The 22,012-nt window shown below is 45.6% G+C and overlaps 1 protein-coding gene across 1 annotated transcript in view; it reads left to right on the top strand.

The window, feature by feature from the left end:
• The window catches only part of LOC124789057 (trypsin-3-like), a 45,506-nt gene extending 28,115 nt beyond the window's left edge, over window positions 1–17,391 (top strand). The window contains exons 3-4 of the mRNA XM_047256348.1: window positions 5,935–6,090; window positions 17,248–17,391. Coding sequence (XP_047112304.1) covers window positions 5,935–6,090; window positions 17,248–17,391 — 300 coding nt within the window. The remainder of the gene's footprint in view (window positions 1–5,934; window positions 6,091–17,247) is intronic.
• Window positions 17,392–22,012: the final 4,621 nt, after the last annotated feature.

Here is a 22,012-nt window from a genome sequence, read left to right on the forward strand (position 1 = left end):
TCCCACATCGCGATACTGTGCGAGATTAGATTAACAGATTTCGAAGTACGGGTTCAGTGACAGATGCACCGAGAACTGATCGTCCTGGCGTTTTCTCTGGGGATAAACTACTCGATATTTCCGATAAAATATCTATGAGTCCGAACAAGGCTGTAAGAAAACTCGCTCAGGAAATCGATGTTAGTGTCAGAACGGCCCACACAGCTCTAAGAAAAAATTGAAACTTTTCCCATACAAAGTGGCAGTCGTGCAAGAACTGAAAAATACTGATCATGGCAAGAGACTGCATTACTATCAACGGTTCAAAAATTTCGTTCAACAAATTAGAAGGGATATTCTTAATGAAACGTTTTTCATGGATGAGGCGTGGTTTCATTTATCCGGGTACATGAACTCGCAAAGTTCTCGTATGTGGAGTACTGCAAATCCATTGTGTATTCATGAAGAACCATTTCATTCTGTGAAAATAGGAGTTTGGATTGCAATTTCTAGACGTCGGATTGTGGGTCCCATATTTTTCAACGAAACACTAAACGCACAACGATACTGCAGTGATATTGTATACCCTTTCATAGGAGAACTTGTGTTATGTGAAGTACTGAACGGTTATTTTCAACAATGTGGTGCAACCACGCATACAGCTTGGGTTTCAATGTCACTGCTTGCTGATGTTTTTGGTGATCGCATAATTTCACAGGAACTTTGACCTCCACGATCGCCTGACCTAACACCACCTATCTTTTTCTTCTGGGGTGCAGCGAAAGCAACTGTCTATAAAAACCGTCCAAAATCCATCGATGAACTGAAAACTGCAATATCCACTTTCACTGCTTCTGTTTTAGAAGAAGTGGAAGAAATGTTACAGCTTGTGTTTGGAAACATGATTAGACGAATTGAATTGTGTATTCAACAACAGGAGGGACACTTTCAACATTTAATGTGAAAATTTGTAATTAAAAATGAATATTCAGTAAATTAATAACTTGTATTTCACTGAGTTTCATTTCGGTACATTCACTGCGGCACATGGCACGCGCGGCTAACAATCTTACGGCACTGCGGAGAGACTTTTTAAACACCCCGTACAACTGAGGTGCGGCAGGATTTCCAGAGGTTGCCCGCTAATGACTGTTGCAGCTCAACATCCATGCATCTCATCGGCGCGCTACACACCTTGGAACTAGAGGGTTCCTTACGGACGTTTATAACATCCTCGCGATCCGGGCTGCCATGCCAAGATCCCCGTTCCCTGTGAGATAAAGCGTTCCTCCGCTGCACCGCAAGGTGGTCACTGAAGCATGGCGACAGCTTATGGTGACAGAAGACTGGCAGAGCTTACCGGTCCTCAGCTCATGAATCCCGTAGTCGCCAAGCCCATACCCAGCAAATGATTGCTGAGCTCCTGAGGGCTACAAAAGAAGTGTTTTGCATCGTGACGTGCGTTCCAAAAGCAGTCGGACAACACGCACTATCTGACCAACTTTTGTGTAGGCTCTTCCCCTTTATGACGGATTGATCACTGCAGGGGGACACTTTAAAAAAATGGCTCTGACCACTATGGGACTTAACTTCTTGAGGTCATCAGTCCCCTAGGACTTAGAACTACTTAAACCTAACTAACCTAAAGGACATCACACACATCCATCACCCGAGGCAGGATTAGAACCTGCGACCGTATTTCTAAGTTCTAGGCGACTGATGACCTCAGAAGTTAAGTTGATATAGTGCTCAGAGCCATTTGAACCATTTGACACTTTCAGTTCAGGTCTGATGTCTGTGGAGAACTGGCAGCTCCTTCTAACTCCAGAACCGAAACCAGACAAGGTAGAAAGGTTGGCTGTGCTGTGCAGTAAAGTCGACGTTCTAACTCATCACAAAGATGTTCCATTGGTTCAGGTCAGGACTCTGGCAGACTAGTCTGTTATTCTGCAGATTCCAAGAAGAACAGAATGATTCCAATTTCGAAGAAAGCGACAGATGTGAAAAATTACCGAACTATCAGTTTTAATATCCGACGGTTGCAAAATGCTGACACGAATTCTGTACATAAGAACGGAAAAACTGATAGAAACCGATACTTACAGAAGATCAGTTTGGATTCCGGGGAAGTGTAGGAACACGCGAGGAATACTGACTCTACGACTTCTCATACAAGAATGATTAAGGAAAGGCAAATCTACGTTTACAGAATTTGTAGACTTAGAGAAAGCTTCTGACAATGGTGACTGAAACATTGTCTCTCAAATTCTAAAGGAGGCAAGGGTAAAATACAGGGAACGAAAAGCTTTTACAATTTGTACAAAAACCAGATGGCAGTTATAAGAACCGAAGAATCGAGGGGCATGAAAGGGAAGCAGTTGTTGAGAAGGGAGTGAGACAGGGTTGTAGTTTATCCTCAGTGTTATTCAAACCTGTGTACGGAGCAAGCAGTAAAGGAATCAAAAGAAAATTATGGAAAAGGAATTAAAGTCCAGGGAGAAAAAATAAAAACTTTGATGTTTGTCGATGAGATTTTAATTCTGTCAGAGACAGCAAAGCATTTGGAAGAGCAGTTGAACTGAATAGGACGGCGTCTTGAAAGCAAGATAGGAGATGAACATCAACAAATGCAAAACGAGGGTAATGGAATATAGTCGAATTAAATCAGATGGTGCTAGAGGAATTAGATTAGGGACATGAGAGACTTAAAGTAGGTCATGAGTTTTGCTATTTTGGCAGTAAAATAACTGATGACGGTCGAAGTAGAGAGGATATAAAATATATAGGCTGAAGATGGCAAGAAAAGTGTAAAATCGAGAACGGATTTGAGTGTCAGGACGTCTTCTCTGAAAGTATCTGTATGGAGTGTAGCATTGTATGGCAGTGAAAACATGGACGATAAACAGTTTAGACAAGAAGAGAATAGAAGCTTTTGAAATGTGGTGCTCACAGAAGAATGCTGAAGATTAGATGGGTAGACGAGATACCTATAGAGGAGGTACTGAATAGGATTGCGGAGAAAAGAAATTTGTAGCACAGCCTGACTAGAAGAGGGATCGGTTGGTAATATAAATTTTGAGATATCAAGGGATCACCAATTTAGTGGAGGGGGAGGGCGGGGGGGGGGGTGGGGGGGGGGAGAGACCAAGAGATGGTGTGCAGTAAGCAGATTCAAAGGATGTAGGTGGAGTAATTACTTGGAAATCGAAGGGACTAGCACAGGATAGAGTGGCACAGACAGCTGCATCAAACTGGTCTTCGGACTGAAGACAACAAACAACATTCTCCAAAAAACGATTCCTTCGCAGATGCTGCTTTATGACAGGGGTTGTTTTCATGCTATTACAAGATTCCATCGCCTGCGAACTTTTCTTCTACTGTACACAGAACGCGATACTATAAAATGTGTTCATATCCTTCCGCATTTAGGATTTTCCAAAGCGCAATAAGCGAACTGCAACCTAATCACGGAAAACATCCCCATACCGTAACAGAATCTCCTTCCCGCTTCACTGTTGATGTTACACATGACAGTAGGTGACGTTCTACAGGTACTCGCCAGACGCGAACCCTTCGATCGGACTGTCGCAGGTTACACAGTGACTCGTCACTCCAAATCATTCGCTTCCAGTGATCCTGTGTCCAGCAGCGTAGCTCTTTACTCCGTCTCAAGCATCATTTAACATTGACAACAGGAATACTCGACCATTGTATTCATTCTACTCAGCACCCTACGCACAGTTATTGTGCTAGATTGGACTGCTGGTGACACTGTGCAACTCACGAGTGATTCATTTCGCTGATTTGATGCGACTTTTCAACAATCAACCTCCCTGTGTGTCAGTAGATGATGTCTACCCGAGTCATGCTTTTAACTGTGATGTTTCCTTCGCGTTTCCACATCACTAGTATATTACCAACAGAACGGTTTGGGTGGCTTTAGAAGAGTTAAAATTGTCCCTGAAATACTTGTCATTAAGGTGATATCCAACGAGTAGCCCAACTGCGAAGTCACTGAGCTCTCCTGATCGACCCATTTTGCTGGTCCTGCTTCGCTGCTGCTGACATCGCAATCTCCCCCCCCCCCCCCCCCCCCCCCTCCTTTCCCTCCTTTTACACAGGCGGGTCCCGCCTCTCGTGACACCTAGTAGTCCAATTACATAGGGGTTCCGAAAACTTTTAATTAGACAGTGTCTTAATTCCTCCCACATACGCCTCGTAAAAGACCACAGTGAGGAAATAGGAGAAATTGGAGTTCATACTGAGGTTTATCGACAGTTGTTCTTACTACGTACCATTCACGGATGTATGGAAAATGGTAGTGGCTCTGTAACTACCATGGGCCAGGCAATTTGAACTGGCTTGTGGAATATAAATTCTACATTTGATGTAGCCTTAGGGGTAGACATGTTGATATAGATTTGATTTGGATGTAGGTTTAAAGTAGATGTAGATGTAGATTTTAGGTTTATGTACACTACTGGCCATTAAAATTGCTACACCAAGAAGAAATGCAGATTATAAACGGGTACTCATTGGACAAATATATTATACTAGAACTGACATGTGATTACATTTTCACGCAATTTGGGTGCATAGATCCTGAGAAATAAGTACCCAGAACAACCTCATCTGGCCGTAATAACGGCCTTGATACGCCTGGGCATTGAGTCAAACAGTGCTTGGATGGCGCGTACAGGTACAGCTGCCTATGCAGCTTCAACACGAAACCACAGTTCATCAAGAGTAGTGACTCGCGTATTGTGATGAGCCAGTTGCTCGGCCACCATTGACCAGGCGTTTTCAATTGGTGAGAGATCTGGAGATTGTGATGGCCAGGGCATCAGTCCGTACATTTTCTGTGTCCAGAAAGGCCCGTACAGGACCTGCAACATACGGTCGTGCATTATCCTGTTGAAATGTAGGGTTTCGCAGGGATCGAATGAAGGGTAGAGCCACGGGTCGTAACACATCTGAAATGTAACGTCCACTGTTCAAAGTGCCGTCAATGCGAACAAGAGGTGACCGAGACGTGTAACCAATGGCACCTCATGTCATCACGCCGGGTGATACACCAGTATGGCGATGACGAATACACGCTTTCAATGTGCGTTCACCGCGATGTCGCCAAACAAGGATGCGACCATCATGATGCTGTAAACAGAACCTGGATTCATCCGGAAAAATGACGTTTTGCCATTCGTGCACCCAGGTTCTCGTTGAGTACACCATCGCAGGCCTTCCTGTCTGTTATGCAGCGTCAAGTGCAACCGCCGCCATGGTCCTCCGAGCTGATAGTCCATGCTCCTGCAAACGTCGTCGAACTGTTCGTGCAGATGGTTGTCTTGCGAACGTCCCCATCTGTTGACTCAGGGATCGAGACGTGGCTGCACGATCCGTTACAGCCATGCGGATAAGATGCCTGTCATATCGACTGCTAGTGATACGAGGCCGTTGGGATCCAGCACGGCGTTCCGTATTACCCTCCTGAGCCCACCGATTCCATATTCTGCTAACAGTCATTGCATCTCGACCAACGCGAGCAGCAATGTCGCGATACGATATAACCGAAATCGCGATAGGCTACAATCCGACCTTTATCAAAGTCAGATACGTGATGGTCAGGCATTTCTCCTCCTTACACGAGGCATCACAACAACGTTTCACCAGGCAACGCCGGTCAACTGCTGTCTGTGTATGAGAAATTGATTGGAAACGTTCCTGATGTCAGCACGTTGTAGGTGTCGCCACCGGCGCCAACCTTGTGTGAATGCTCTGAAAAGCTAATCTTTTGCATATCACAGCATCTTCTTCCTGTCGGATAAATTTCGTGTCTGTAGCACATCATCTTCGTGGTGTAGCAATTTTAGTGGCCAGTAGTGTAGATAACGAAGTAGAGAGCTAGATGATGATAAAGATGAATGTTAAACGCTGCTCTTACATATTTGTTCGCAGGAGACGGACACGCAGCCGTCGGAGCGCCTGCAGAAGGCCGAGCTGCGCATCGTTAACCAGGTGGAGTGCCAGTGCGCCTACAAGAGCGTGGGCGAGCAAGTGCACGACACCAACCTGTGCGCCGGCGTGCTGCAAGGTGGCATCGGCGCGTGCCAGGTCAGCTACTCCGTCACATCTCTGCATCAAACGACCGTGTGCCGTTTTTGGCCGCGTTGTTCGACTGCCTAGTGCAAGTCTTTATTTCACGCCATTTTGGTGACTTGCACGTCGATGATGTTGAAATATTAGGTCAACACTACACCTAGTCCCAGAGCGTATAAAATCTCCGGCGGACAAGTAATCGTACCCGGATCCTCCGTATGGAAAAATCTGAAAGTACACTCATGCTCATAAATTAAGGATAATGCTAATACATGGTGAAACAACGCTCTGGTGGGCGGTTTGTGACTTTAAATCACCTCGGGGTATGACCAGGCGGTGCATTTGACTCGCGGTCGTCGCACGGTGGTGCTGGCAGCAGTCCACATACGCAGAGGTGTGTTGGTGCATGTCAGAGTACGGTGAAGCGAGTAGGTGTGCAGACGTTTTCACACTTGCTAATGGTGACTATGTGTTGAAAATGGCTCAAAGAAAGTGATGACGTTATGAGGGATATAATACTAGGGCGACTGGAGGCTCGTCAAACTCAGCAAGTCTTACCACGGGACCTCCGTGTGCCATAAAATGTTATCTCAAGATTATGGCAACGACTCCAGCAGACAGGAAACGTATCCAGGCGCTACAGTACGGGACGTCCACAGTGTACAACACCACAAGAAGACCGATAGCTCACCATCAGTACCCGCAGACGGCCACGGAGTACTGCAGGTAGCCTTGCTCGGGACCTTACCGCAGCCACTGGAACAGTTGTCTCCAGACACACAGTCTACAGACGACTGAACAGAGATGGTGTATTCGCCTGGAGACCTGCAAGGTGCATTCCACTGAACCCTGGTCGCAGGAGAGCCCGTAAAGCCTGGTGTCAAGAACGCAGTACATGGTCATTGGAACAGTGGTCCCATGTTATGTTCACGGACTAGTCCAGGAATAATATGAACAGTTATTCTCGCCGGGTTTTCATCTGGCGTGAACCAGGAATCAGATACCAATCCCTTAATGTCCTTGAAAGGGACCTGTATGGAGGTCGTGGTTTGATGGTGTGGGGTGAGATTATGATTGGTGCACGTACACCCTTGCATGTCTTCGACAGAGGAACTGTAAATGGTCAGTTTCATGAGGACGTCATTTTGCACCATTATTTCCGCCTTTTCAGAGGTGCAGTGGGTCCCACCTTCCTCCTGATGGATGATAACGCACGGCCCCACCAAGCTGTCATAGTGGACGAGTACCTCGAAACAGAAGATATCAGGCGAATGGAGTGGTCTGCCTGTTCTCTAGACCTAAATCCCACCCAGCATGTCTGGGATGCTCTCGGGCGTCGTATCGCTGCACGCCTCCAAACCCCTACGACACTTTAGGAGCTCCGACGGGCACTGGTGCAAGAATGGGAGGCTATACCCCAGCAGCTGTTCGACCACCTGATCCAGAGAATGCCAACCCTTCTTTTTTATCGCTTTCCTGCTGTAATTTATTTCTTAGTTTAAATCGCAGCGTATTATGGGGGAGCTGAGGTCTATAAAATTCAGTGTAACACGTGCATGTTATGTAGGCCAAACTGGTAGGTCCTTTAAAGTACGTTACAAAGAACATAGCGATGCTTTCCGGCTTAATAATTTCGAAAAGTCAGCTGCAGCCACACATATTTGGGAAACGGGACACCCCATGTTGGGAATAGATCAGGCAAAAAGCTGGATCTACTAGAACAGCCGGAAATTACGATACATAGCGTGGATAATCAGAACACACTGAATGAACAGTTAACTGGTGATACAAATAACTTTTTCAAACATTTCACTGGTTTCTTTTAGTAACTACATTTTTAGCAATTGGCAGGATACCATCATTTCATGAGGTCCTTGGAACATGTATACGTTATCTGTTTGTATAGACATCTCTGTGTCTTCCTTGTTTACTTGCGTGTGAGCTCACTCGCGTTTCAGTATCGTGTTTGGCTGCGTGGTGTGTGGTGTGTGGTATTAACGAAGACGCACGGGCGGTTTACAACGATAGAGGAGAGAGCCATGTGGTTAGATGTTGAACACCATAGGCGACACCATTTTAGAGTTTTTTATATTTTGACGACTATGTGGAGATGCATCTTGGATGACACGGCTGCAACAAGGGAAGTAGCCGCGACGTTTTAATTTTAATATCAATTTTATTGTGCCTGCTGCATGTTACATTTTAGCGAGTTTTAACAGGCTCTTTTACTTTTATTATTCTGATGATGGAAGCTTGACTTCCGACACGCGTCAATCTTAGTGTTTTACACTATAAACAAGTGGTTGAGCCGACATATTTTTTAACATTGACATTCACAACCACGACCTCTCATCCAGTATGGACAAAACTAAAGTTTGTTAGTTTGTTGTTCCATGGATCATTTGTGCGATTAATAGTAATGATATGGAACGAGTGATTTTACATTCCATTACACATTCGTTTGAAAATATGGGTACATGCTAACCATGTACAAAATCCTTTAATACAGACGTGAGTTAGTAATCCGTACTCGGCATTCTTTACAGGTTACAAAAAGTTCTAGAGAGCAGAAGGAGTTGTAAAGGAGAAAATTTTTTCAGTTTGTTTCAAATTTAACTATGCTGTTCGCCAGACATTTAATATCAATGAGTAAATGATCAAAACTTTTGGTTGTAGCATTGTGCAACCCATTTTGTACTAAAGACAACGTTAATGTGGAGTAATGAATGTCATATTTTCTTCTGCTATTGTAATTGTGTACGTCATTCTTCATTTTGAACTGTTGTAGATTATTTATAACAAATTTCATGAGAAAATAAATATACCGTGAAGCAGTATTCAAAGAACCTAACTCCTTAAACACAGATCTACAAGATGATCGTGGGTGAGCTATTCTTATAGCATGATTTTGAGCAATGAAGACTTTGCTTCCAAAAGACGAGTTATCTCAGAACATTATTCCGTATGTCGTTACTGACTGCAAATACGCAAAATGTGTCAATTTAGTGATTTGTTTCTTTTCAAGACTGGCAGTGATCCGAATTGTAGATGTTACTGAACTAAGTTATTTTAGGAGTTTCAATGTGTGTTTTTTTCAGTTTAAATTCTCAGTGGTATGCACAAATAAAAATTTTGAAGTTTCAACCCTAGTCATTATTACCTCGGCGTGCGTTACACTTATATTTGGTGTAGCATCCCAAGATCAACAGAAGTGAATATGTAACGTTTTTTTTTAAATTGGGAGTGACATCATTTGCAACAAAGCACTAAATAATGCTGTTGAGAACATCGCTTACCATTTCTTCTGTGGCTCTAAGTATGTTTGCATTGGTTACAACAATAGTGTCACACTCAGAAAGAACTAAATCTGCTTGTTGGAAATTACACTGAAGATAGTTTTCATACATTCTAAGACAAAAATAAAAAACGACCCATCAGGAAGGTATTATTCGACAGGGACGGATATTGGTAGATGTGATGTACACTCATGCCCATAAATTAAGGATAATTGCAGAATGTGGTGCCACACATTTGAAGACATGCAGCGATACGTTGACCGAGAGCATCCCAGACATGCTCGATGGGGTTTAGGTCTGGAGAACAGGCAGGCCACTCCAGTCGCCTGATACCTTCTGTTGCAAGGAACTCCTCCACGATGGCAGCTCGGTGGGGCCGTGCGTTATCATCCATCAGGAGGAAGGTGGGACCCACTGCACCCCTGAAAAGGCGGACATACTGGTGCAAACTGACTTCCCGATACACCTGACCTGTTACAGTTCCTCTGTCAAAGACATGCAGGGGTGTACGTGCACCAATCATAATCCCACCCCACACCATCAAACCACGACCTCCATACAGGTCCCTTTCAAGGACATTAAGGGGTTGGTATTTGGTTACTGGTCCACGCCAATTTAAAACCCGGCGAAAATCACTGTTTAACTATACCTGGACTCGTCTGTGATCATAACCTGGGACCAGTGTTCCAATGACCACGTACTGTGTTATGACACCTGGCTTTACCGGCTCTCCTGTGACCATTGGTAAGTGGAATGCACCTTGCGGGTCTCCGGGCGAATAAACCATGTCTGTTGAGTCGTCTGTAGACTGTGTCTCTGAATACAACTGTTCTAGTGGCTGCGGTAGGGTCCAGAGCAAGGCTACCCGCAGTACTCCGTGGACGTCTGCGGGTACTGATGGTGAGATATTGGTATTCTTGTGGTGTTGTACACTGTAGACGTCCCGTACTGTAGCGTCTGGACACGTTTCATGTCTACTGGAATCGTTGCCATAATCTTGAGATCACACTTTGTGGCGCACAGAGGGCTCGTGCTACGACCTGTTGTGTTTGGCCAGCCTCCAGTCGCCCTAGTATTCTACCCCTCATAACGTCATCAATATATGTTCTTTGAACCATTTTCAACACACAGTCACTATTAGCACGTCTGAAAACATCTGCACGCTTACTCGCTGCACTGTACAATGACATGTACCACCAACACACCTCTGTGTATGTGGACTGCTGCCAGCGCCACCGTGCGACGACCGCAGGTCAAATGCACCGCATGGTCATATCCCGAGGTGATTTAAACCCGCAAACCGCCCATCAGAGCGTTATTTCATCATGTATCAGCATTATCCTTAATTTATGAGCATGAGTGTACATGTGTAAAAGACAAGCAAGTGATTACAGATTCAGAAAAATTGGATGACTGATTCAAGAGAAAGAGCCTCACAAATTGAGCAAGTCAATAACGCATTGGTCCACCTCTGGACGTCCTCCTGATGGATAACATGTCAAATTCTGTCCAATTGGCAGATTAGGTTGTCAAAACCACGATATTTTGGAAGGACCTTCCCATAATGCTCCAAACGCCCTGAATTGTGAAGCGATCTGACGCCATTGCTGGACAAGGTAGGGTTTGGAAAGCCGAAGACAAGCACTAACAGCTCTCGCCATGTGCGGGCAGGCATTACTTTGATGAAATGTAAGCTCAGGATGACTTGCCCTGAAGAGCAACACAACGGGGCGTAGAATATCATCGAAGTACCGCTGTGCTGTAAGAGTGCTGCGGATGACAACCAAAAGGGTCCTGATGTGGAAAGAATGGCACCACAGAACATCACTCCTGGTTGTCGGGCCCTATGGCGGGCGACAGTCAGTTTGGTATCCCAACGCTGTTTGGAGCCTTTACAGTCACGTCTTTGGCTTGTCATATCATTTATGTTGTTGTTGTGGTCTTCAGTCCTGAGACTGGTTTGATGCAGCTCTCCATGCTACTCTATCCTGTGCAAGCTTCTTCATCTCCTAGTACGTACTGCAACCTACATCCTTCTGAATCTGCTTAGTGTATTCTTCTCTTGGTCTCCCTCTACGATTTTTACCCTCCACGCTGCCCTCCAATGCTAAATTTGAGATCCCTTGATGCCTCAGAACATCTCCTACCAACCGGTCCCTTCTTCTTGTCAAGTTGTGCCACAAACTTCTCTTCTCCCCAATCCTATTCAATACCTCCTCATTAGTTATGTGATCTACCCATCTAATCTTCAGCATTCTTCTGTAGCACCACATTTCGAAAGCTTCTATTCTCTTCTTGCCCAAACTACTTATCGTCCATGTTTCACTTCCATACATAGCTACACTCCATACAAATACTTTCAGAAACGACTTCCTGACACTTAAATCTATACTCGATGTTAACAAATTTCTCTTCTTCGGAAACGCTTTCCTTGCCATTGACAGTCTACATTTTATATCCTCTCTACTTCGACCATCATCAGTTATTTTGCTCCCCAAATAGCAAAACTCCTTTACTACTTTAAGTGTCTCATTTCCTAATCTAATTCCGTGAGCGCCACCCGACTTAATTCGACTACATTCCATTATCATCGTTTTGCTTTAGTTGATGTTCATCTTATATCCTCCTTTCAAGACACTGTCCATTCCGTTCAACTGTTCTTCCAAGTCCTTTGCTGTCTCTGACAGAATTACAATGTCATCTGCGAAGCTCAAAGTTTTTATTTCTTCTCCATGAATTTTAATACCTACTCCGAATTTTTCTTTTGTTTCCTTTACTGCTTGCTCAATATACAGATTGAATAACATCGGGGAGAGGCTACAACCATGTCTCACTCCCTTCCCAACCGATGCTTCCCTTTCATGTCCCTCAACTCTTATAACTGCCATCTGGTTTCTGTACCAATTGTAAATAGCCTTTCGCTCCCCGTATTTTACCCCTGCCACCTTCAGAATTTGAGAGAGAGTATTCCAGCCAACATTGTCAAAAGCTTTCTCTAAGTCTACTAATGCTAGAAACGTAGGTTTGCCTTTCCTTTACCTATTTTCTAAGATAAGTCGTAGAGTCAGTATTGCCTCACGTGTTCCAACATTTCTACGGAATCCAATCTGATCTTCCCCGAGGTCGGCTTCTACCAATGTCTCCATTCGTCTGTAAAGAATTCGTGTTAGCATTTGCAGCTGTGACTTATTAAACTGATAGTTCGGTAATTTTCACATCTGTCAACACCTGCTTTCTTTGGGATTGGAATTATTATATTCTTCTTGAAGTCTGAGGGTATTTCGCCTGTCTCATACATCTTGCTTACCAGGTGGTAGAGTTTTGTCAGGACTGGCTCTCCCAAGGCTGTCAGTAGTTCCAATGTTAGGTTGTCTATTCCCGGGGCCTTGTTTCGACTGAGGTCTTTCAGTGCTCTGTCAATTCTTCACGCAGTATCGTATCTCCCATTTCATCTTCATCTACATCCCCTTCCATTTCCATAATATTGTCCTCAAGTACATCGCCCTTGTATAGACCCTCTATATACTCCTTCCTCCTTTCTACTTTCCCTGATTTGCTTAGAACTGGGTTTCCATCTGAGCTCTTGATGTTCATACAAGTGGTTCTCTTTTCTCCAAAGGTCTCTTTAATTTTCCTGTAGGCAGTATCTATCTTACCCCTAGTGAGATAAGCCTCTACATCCTTACATTTGTCCTCTAGCCATCCCTGCTTAGCCATTTTGCACATCCTGTCGATCTCATTTAACGAATTAAAATTGTCCTCAGTGGTGAGTCTCGTTTCGAACTGAGCACCGACGACCAGCGAAGACGTGTCTCAGACGCCCAGGATAACGGTGGCATACCAACCTGACTGTCGCGCGCTATACGGCCTAACATCCGGGAATTATGGCCTGGGGTGGCTTTTCTTTTCATAGTAGGACCTCTTTGATAGTGCTCTGCGGTAACCTGCAGCACAGTGGTATATCGACGACATTATACCTCCCAATTTACTGGCATTCAAGGCAAATGCCCGCCTGCACTCGACGAGAGCTGTTAGCGCTTGTCTTCGTGCTTCCAAACCCTACCTTGGCCAGCAGGATCGCCGGATCTCTCCCGATTGAGAACGTCTGGGGCATTATGGGCAGGGCCCTCCAACCACCTTGTGGTTTCGACGATGTAACGCTCCAATTGGACGGAATTTGACACGATACTCATCAGGAGGACACCCAACAACTCTCTCATTCAGTGCCAAGCCGAATAACTATTTGCATATGTACAAGAGGTGGACCAGTGCGTTATTGACTTCCTCACTCTGTGAAGCTCCTTCTCTTCAGTAACTCATTCATTTTTTTTTACATTTTTACATTTGTTTGTCTCTATCGCTTTCCGTCCCATTCGGATAATTCCTTCTTGGTGTGTCGTTTACTGTCTTAGAGTGTATATGTGAAACAATATTTGACCTAATTTTGAGTTTCCTGGAACTCCACTAGTGATCTGGCCCCAGATAGAGGAACGTCCCATGCTTCCATTGGCCGAGCTATTATATGTAACTAGCTGACCCGGCGAACTCTGTTCCGCCTTAAAACCAATAAATAATCAGATTTTGGATGTTAAGTTCAATTTTTTATTAGGAAATACAGATAAAAAATTAAGTATTTTGATGATTCTTTATTCTTTATGTTTTTTGGTGCATAGCTTCCACTCTTCAATTAAGTACCTTGTGATATACGACATTTTTTGTTTTATTATCAGGCGCAAGAACAAACAACGCAGATGGTCTTCCGACCCGTGAACATGCCACATATAATTGACCGTGTGAAAAACATGCATATTCCAGATTTAAACCACAAACATTCAAGGATTGGCCTTGTGATTTGTTAATGGTCATGACGAATGCAAGACAGATCGGAAACTGAAGTCTTTGAAACTCAAACGGCATATCGGTTGGGATCATCGGGATCCTCAGAATGAGAACTTCCTCACCTTCGAATTTTCCTTTGAGTATCGTCGCGTAAATAACATTGTTCGTCAATTTACGTACCACCAAACGCTTACCGTTGCACACTTTTGGTTGGTTTATGTTTCGAAGCATCATTACTACGGAGACAACTTTTAGGCGTAAATTGTGCGGTGGTAAGCCAGGCACATCCAAGGAGTTGAAAAATTCAATTGGATAGTTGGTGGCTTCATCTTCATTTGTTACACAGGCAATGGATTTGAATGAATGCATTTTACCAATGATATCATTCTGAATTATGTAGTTTAGGTCATCAATATCTTTATTCTTAGCCGCTAAAATTGCTCGGTCACTCAACCATTCATTACTTTTGTAGTTAATAATGATGTTTGGGAATACTTTTTTGAAAAGTTCGTCTTTCGATGAGACAAAGTTACAGAAATTATGAGGAAATGAAGTCAATCTGCTCGATTCTTCGACAGGTACTCGACAACTACCGATAGTCAGCAATTGCGCAGAGAAATCTTCAGCAGATGTATCATTAAGCAATTCAACTCTCATGTTTGTTGTCAGCTGAAGTTTCTTCACATAGCGCCATAGATTCGATGATTTGAGGTTAGCATTTATTTCGTCTGCAGCCGTTGATCTTGGGAGTACTGGCAGTGTTTGGCGCAAATCGCCAGACAGTAAAATCATTGCTACTCCAAAACATCTCGAGTCATTGCGTAGATCTTTCAATGTTCGGTTGAGTGTCTCTAATGCACGTCTATGCGCCATTGTGCATTCGTCCCAGATGATGATCTTGCATGCTGATAAAACTTTGGCCATTGCTGAGTTTTTTGTAATATTACATGTTGGTTCTTCAATAGCTTGAAGATATAACGGTAATATTAATGCTGAATGAGCCGTACGGCATCCTTCTAACAATGTGGCCACTATTCCAGAAGAATCAACTGCTGTTATTCAATGTCAGAGGCGTTTTTGTTATACCATGTTTTATAGTGACGTTTAGCTGATATTTGCGTTTTGTTATTCCATGCCAGATGCGTTTTTGTTATACCACGTTTTATAGTGGTCGAACGGGATAAAAAGTATCCTATGTCCGTCTCCTGGTTCTAAGCTACATCTCCACCACTTTTCAGCCAAATCGGTCCAGCCGTTCTTGAGTTATAAATAGCGTAACTCACACGGCTTTCTTTTATATATACAGAGTGTTCCAAAAAGGTACGGCCAAACTTTCAGGAAACATTCCTCACACACAAAGAAAGAAAATTTGGTATGTGGATATGTGTCCGGAAACGCTTACTTTCCATGTTAGAGCTCATTTTATTACTTGAAATCACATTAATCATCGAATGGAAAGACACAGCAACAGAAAGTACCAGCGTGACTTCAAACACTTTGTTACAGGAAATGTTCAAAATGTCCGCCGTTAGCGAGGATACATGCATCCACTCTCCGTCGCATGGAATCCCTGATGCGCTGATGCAGCCCTGGAGAATGGCGTATTGTATCACAGCCGTCCACAATACGAGCACGAAGAGTCTCTACATTTGGTACCGGGGTTGCGTAGACAAGAGCTTTCAAATGCCCCCATAAGTGTAAGTCAAGGGGGTTGAGGTCAGGAGAGCGTGGAGGCCATGAAACTGGTCCGCCTCTACCAATCCATCGGTCACCGAATCTGTTGTTGAGAAGCGTACGAACACTTCGACTGAAATGTGCAGGAGCTCCATCGTGCATGAACCACATGTTGTGTCGTACTTGTAATGGCACATGTTCTAGCAGCACAGGTAGAGTATCCCATATGAAATCAAGATAACGTGCTCCATTGAGCGTAGGTGGAAGAACATGGGGCCCAATCAAGACATCACCAACAATGCCTGCCCAAACGTTCACAGAAAATCTGTGTTGATGACGTGATTGCACAATTGCGTGCGGATTCTCGTCAGCCCACACATGTTGATTGTGAAAATTTACAATTTGATCACGTTGGAATGAAGCCTCACCCGTAAAGAGAACATTTGCACTGAAATGAGGATTGACACATTGTTGGATGAACCATTCGCAGAAGTGTACCCCTGGAGGCCAATCAGCTGCTGATAGTGCCTGCACACGCTGTTCATGGTACGGAAACAACTGGTTCTCCCGTAGCACTCTCCATACAGTGTCGTGATCAACGTTACCTTGTACAGCAGCAACTTCTCTGACGCTGACATTAGGGTTATCGTCAACTGCACGAAGAATTGCCTCGTCGATTGCAGGTGTCCTTGTCATTCTAGGTCTTCCCCAATTGCGAGTCATAGGCTGGATTGTTCCGTGCTCCCTAAGACGCCGATCAATTGCTTCGAACGTCTTCCTAGCGGGACACCTTTGTTCTGGAAATCTGTCTCGATATAAACGTACCGCGCCACGGCTATTGCCCCGTGCTAATCCATACATCAAATGGGCATCTGCCTACTCCGCATTTGTAAACATTGCACTGACTGCAAAACCACGTTCATGATGAACACTAACCTGTTGGTGCTACGTACTGATGTGCTTGATGCTAGTACTGTAGAGCAATGAGACGCACGTCAACACAAGCACCGAAGTCAACATTACCTTCCTTCAATTGGGCCAACTGGCGGTGGATCGAGGAAGTACAGTACATACTGACGAAACTAAAATGAGCTCTAACATGGAAATTAAGCGTTTCCGGACACATGTCCACGTAACATCTTTTCTTTATTTGTGTGTGAGGAATGTTTCCTGAAAGTTTGGCCGTACCTTTTTGTAACACCCTGTATAGATTGTCTGTATTCTTTAGATTAGACATGACATTACACTTTGGTTACCTATAACATCAGTACCATAGAACCTGAGTTGATCTGTGAGGATACTGTGCGTCACACAGTCAGATGCTTTAGGTAGGTTACATAAAGTAACGAGCGGTTGTGCGCAGGGGGACTCCGGCGGCCCGCTGTTCGTGGACGGCGTGCTGGTGGGCCTGACGTCCTTCTCTCTGGGCTGCGCCCGGCCCAACTTCCCCGCCGTCTTCACTCGCGTCGCCTCCTACATCGACTGGATAAATCAGCACGTACAGTGAGGCACGAGTAGTGGAACTCGACTGGGCGACGCAGCTCGTGCGATGGGGGCGGCGACGCCACGGCGCTGGCCCGCCTCCTTTTACAAACTCTCGGCCTTTCTCATTGAATTTACAAGTTTTTATTTGATAACTTGGACGTTCCCTTCTTATGTAATCTTGTATGTTGTCCGTCATTTTTCCTACTACAATACAACTCAAAATTTCCCACGTATACGGCTAAAATTATTGGAGCAACCCACAAAGTATGGTTAAAGCTTGTAAAATGTTACTTTCAAACCCAGAAATGCACTTTTGTGTGATGAGATGAGAAGGTTAGAATACGAGATGAACTTCATTAAATAAGGAATGTCAACGAATCTATTTCTGTGTTAATCAAACGTTTAGTTAGTGAAACATCAATTTTTTATTTAAACAGGAAGTAAGAATCTCAAGAATCTTTTTGCTGAAAGACTGAGACTGGATGAGGTCATTACCTTGTAAGCCGCGTTTAATGTTAGACAGAGTGGAGACTCGGTTGGCGCGCCACCCCATACTTGTGTCGGTTCGTCACATTCTTTGCAGGGATCGATCACACACTCTTAACAATATGGTCCAGAAACACTTGCGGCGTTCAATGCAGCACATTTTTCTTTCTCGGCCAGTTTCTGTTGAAAAAATGCAGAATTTGTCGTGTGACATCGTGGAATATTCCCGCTACAGACGTCCGCAGCTCGTGGTCGTGCGGTAGCGTTCTCGCTTCCCGCGCCCGGGTTCCCGGGTTCGATTCCCGGCGGGGTCAGGGATTTTCTCTGCCTCGTGATGACTGGGTGTTGTGTGATGTCCTTAGGTTAGTTAGGTTTAAGTAGTTCTAAGTTCTAGGGGACTGATGACCATAGATGTTAAGTCCCATAGTGCTCAGAGCCATTTTGAATCCGCTACAGTCCCTACAGTTTCATGAAGTTCCGATAGGTGGCAGTAAATACTATACGTAACTACACTACTGGCCATTAAAAGTGCTACACCAAGAAGAAATGCAGATGATAAACGGGTATTCATTGGACAAATATGTAATACTAGAACTGACATGTGATTACATTCCACGCAATATGGGTGCATAGATCTGAGAAATCACTACCCAGAACAACCACCTCTGGCCGCAATAACGGCCTTGATAAGCCTGGGCATTGAGTCAAACAGAGCTTGGATGGTGTGTACAGGTACAGCTGCCCATGCAGCTTCAACACGATACCACAGTTCATCAAGAGTAGTGACTGGCGTATTGTGACGAGCCAGTTGCTCGGCCACCATTGACCAGACGTTTTCAATTGGTGAGAGATCTGGAGAATCTTCTGGCCAGGGCAGCAGTCGAACATTTTCTGTATCCAGAAAGGCCCGTACAGGACCTGCAACATGCGGTCGTGCATTATCCTGCTGAAATGTAGGGTTTCGCAGGGATCGAATGAAGGGTAGAGCCACGGGTAGTAATACTGCTGAAATGTAACGTCCACTGTTCAAAGTGCCGTCAATGCCAACAAGAGATTACCGAGACGTGTAACCAATGGCAACCCATACCATCACGCCAGGCGATACGCCAGTATGGCGATGACGAATACACGCTTCCAATGTGTGTTAACCGCGATGTCGCGAAACACGGATGCGACCATCATGATGCTGTAAACAGAACCTGGATTCATCCGAAAAAATGACGTTGTGCCATTCGTGCACCCAGGTTCGCCGTTGAGTACACCATCGTAGGCGCTCCTGTCTGTGATGCAGCGTCAAGGGTAACCGCAGCCATGGTCTCTGAGCTGATAGTCCATGCTGCTGCAAACTTCGTCGAACTGTTCGTGCAGATGGTTGTTGTCTTGTAAACGTCCCTATCTGATCACTGAGTGATCAAAATGTGACTGCACGATCCGTTACAGCCATGTGGATGAGATGCCTGTCATCTCGACTGCTAGTGATACGAGGCCGTTGGGATCCAGCACGACGTTCCGTATTACCCTCCTGAACCCACCGATTCGATATTTTGCTAACAGTCATTGGATCTCGACCAACGTGAGCAGCAATGTCGCGATACGATAAACCGCAATCGCGATAGGCTACACTCCGAACTTTATCAAAGTCGGAAAGGTGATGGTACGCATTTCTTCTCCTTACACGAGGCATCACAACAACGTTTCACCAGGCAACGCCGGTCAACTGCTGTTTGTACACTCCTGGAAATGGAAAAAAGAACACATTGACACCGGTGTGTCAGACCCACCATACTTGCTCCGGACACTGCGAGAGGGCTGTACAAGCAATGATCACACGCACGGCACAGCGGACACACCAGGAACCGCGGTGTTGGCCGTCGAATGGCGCTTGCTGCGCAGCATTTGTGCACCGCCGCCGTCAGTGTCAGCCAGTTTGCCGTGGCATACGGAGCTCCATCGCAGTCTTTAACACTGGTAGCATGCCGCGACAGCGTGGACGTGAACCGTATGTGCAGTTGACGGACTTTGAGCGAGGGCGTATAGTGGGCATGCGGGAGGCCGGATGGACGTACCGCCGAATTGCTCAACACGTGGGGCGTGAGGTCTCCACAGTACATCGATGTTGTCGCCAGTGGTCGGCGGAAGGTGCACGTGCCCGTCGACCTGGGACAGGACCGCAGCGACGCACGGATGCACGCCAAGACCGTAGGATCCTACGCAGTGCCGTAGGGGACCGCACCGCCACTTCCCAGCAAATTAGGGACACTGTTGCTCCTGGGGTATCGGCGAGGACCATTCGCAACCGTCTCCATGAAGCTGGGCTACGGTCCCGCACACCGTTAGGCCGTCTTCCGCTCACGCCCCAACATCGTGCAGCCCGCCTCCAGTGGTGTCGCGACAGGCGTGAATGGAGGGACGAATGGAGACGTGTCGTCTTCAGCGATGAGAGTCGCTTCTGCCTTGGTGCCAATGATGGTCGTATGCGTGTTTGGCGCCGTGCAGGTGAGCGCCACAATCAGAACTGCATACGACCGAGGCGCACAGGGCCAACACCCGGCATCATGGTGTGGGGAGCGATCTCCTACACTGGCCGTACACCACTGGTGATCGTCGAGGGGACACTGAATAGTGCACGGTACATCCAAACCGTCATCGAACCCATCGTTCTACCATTCCTAGACCGGCAAGGGAACTTGCTGTTCCAACAGGACAATGCACGTCCGCATGTATCCCGTGCCACCCAACGTGCTCTAGAAGGTGTAAGTCAACTAACCTGGCCAGCAAGATCTCCGGATCTGTCCCCCATTGAGCATGTTTGGGACTGGATGAAGCGTCGTCTCACGCGGTCTGCACGTCCAGCACGAACGCTGGTCCAACTGAGGCGCCAGGTGGAAATGGCATGGCAAGCCGTTCCACAGGACTACATCCAGCATCTCTACGATCGTCTCCATGGGAGAATAGCAGCCTGCATTGCTGCGAAAGGTGGATATACACTGTACTAGTGCCGACATTGTGCATGCTCTGTTGCCTGTGTCTATGTGCCTGTGGTTCTGTCAGTGTGATCATGTGATGTATCTGACCCCAGGAATGTGTCAATAAAGTTTCCCCTTCCTGGGACAATGAATTCGCGGTGTTCTTATTTCAATTTCCAGGAGTGTATATGAGAAATCGGTTCGGTGCTTTCCTGATGTCAGCACGTTGTAGGTGTCGCCACCGGCGCACATCCTTGTGTGAATCCTCGGAAAAGCTAATCTTTCATATCACAGCATCTTCTTCCTGTCGGTTAAATTTCGCGTTTGTAGCACGTCATCGTCGTGGTGTAGCAATTTTAATGGCGAGTAGTGTAACTATCATTAATGGATAAGAACAGCATTGCATTAGCCATCCTCTGGTTCTACAGTATTAATGCACGAACTGGTGTACAGTGTTTCCGAGGGGTCACTTTTTGACCTATTTATAGGGCATAGCATCATGTCACAATTTTGAAAACTGTTTATTTGATTTGTACACTATGGTGAAAAAAGAGGAAAAGTTTGTACGATTAGTTTCCTGCGATGGAAGAAGTGGGGATTAGCTGTTGCCTGGTGGACTATTCAGTATGAGAGATGGCTGTGAGTCCTTGGCCTCAGGCGAGTGAGGTACTGATTAGTTTGAGCGCTGTTTTACGACTGCGAGCAATGGAACGCGCAGCTGCAGTTTCTTGCAGGTAACGTTCTGCTCACAAGCTGTCAGTGCTGCTCGTAGGGATCTGGTGGTTGGAAACCGGTATGATGCAAGCCTATAGCCGTCGTCTCTATTCATATTGTTAGGGTGTTGTAATATGTGACTGTGCTCCCCAGTCTTGGGTTTTAGTGGCCCAGCCTGTTTTGCAACCACACAATCCTTACTAAATGCTATCGTCTTGGACCCAGTCTTTCTGATGTCCGGCTGCTGCCGATTTCTTGTGTTGCACAAGAATTTAGTGCTCGTACTCGCGGATGCGTGTTGCTACTGGCCTGTCGGTTTCGCTGAAGTAGACTTTTCCACACGCAAAGTGCACCTTGTGCAATTGCGCACTGTGCTTCTCTGCCTGCTTCTTACGAGTGCTGGAGAACTCGATGTGGACACGGATCCAGTGAATGTGTTTTCCTATTCGGTAACCTTTCGCGAAAGGCAAGGGCGCT

The sequence above is a fragment of the Schistocerca piceifrons genome, chromosome 3 (genome assembly GCF_021461385.2).
Source record: "Schistocerca piceifrons isolate TAMUIC-IGC-003096 chromosome 3, iqSchPice1.1, whole genome shotgun sequence".
Classification (NCBI taxonomy): Eukaryota; Metazoa; Arthropoda; class Insecta; order Orthoptera; family Acrididae; genus Schistocerca; species Schistocerca piceifrons.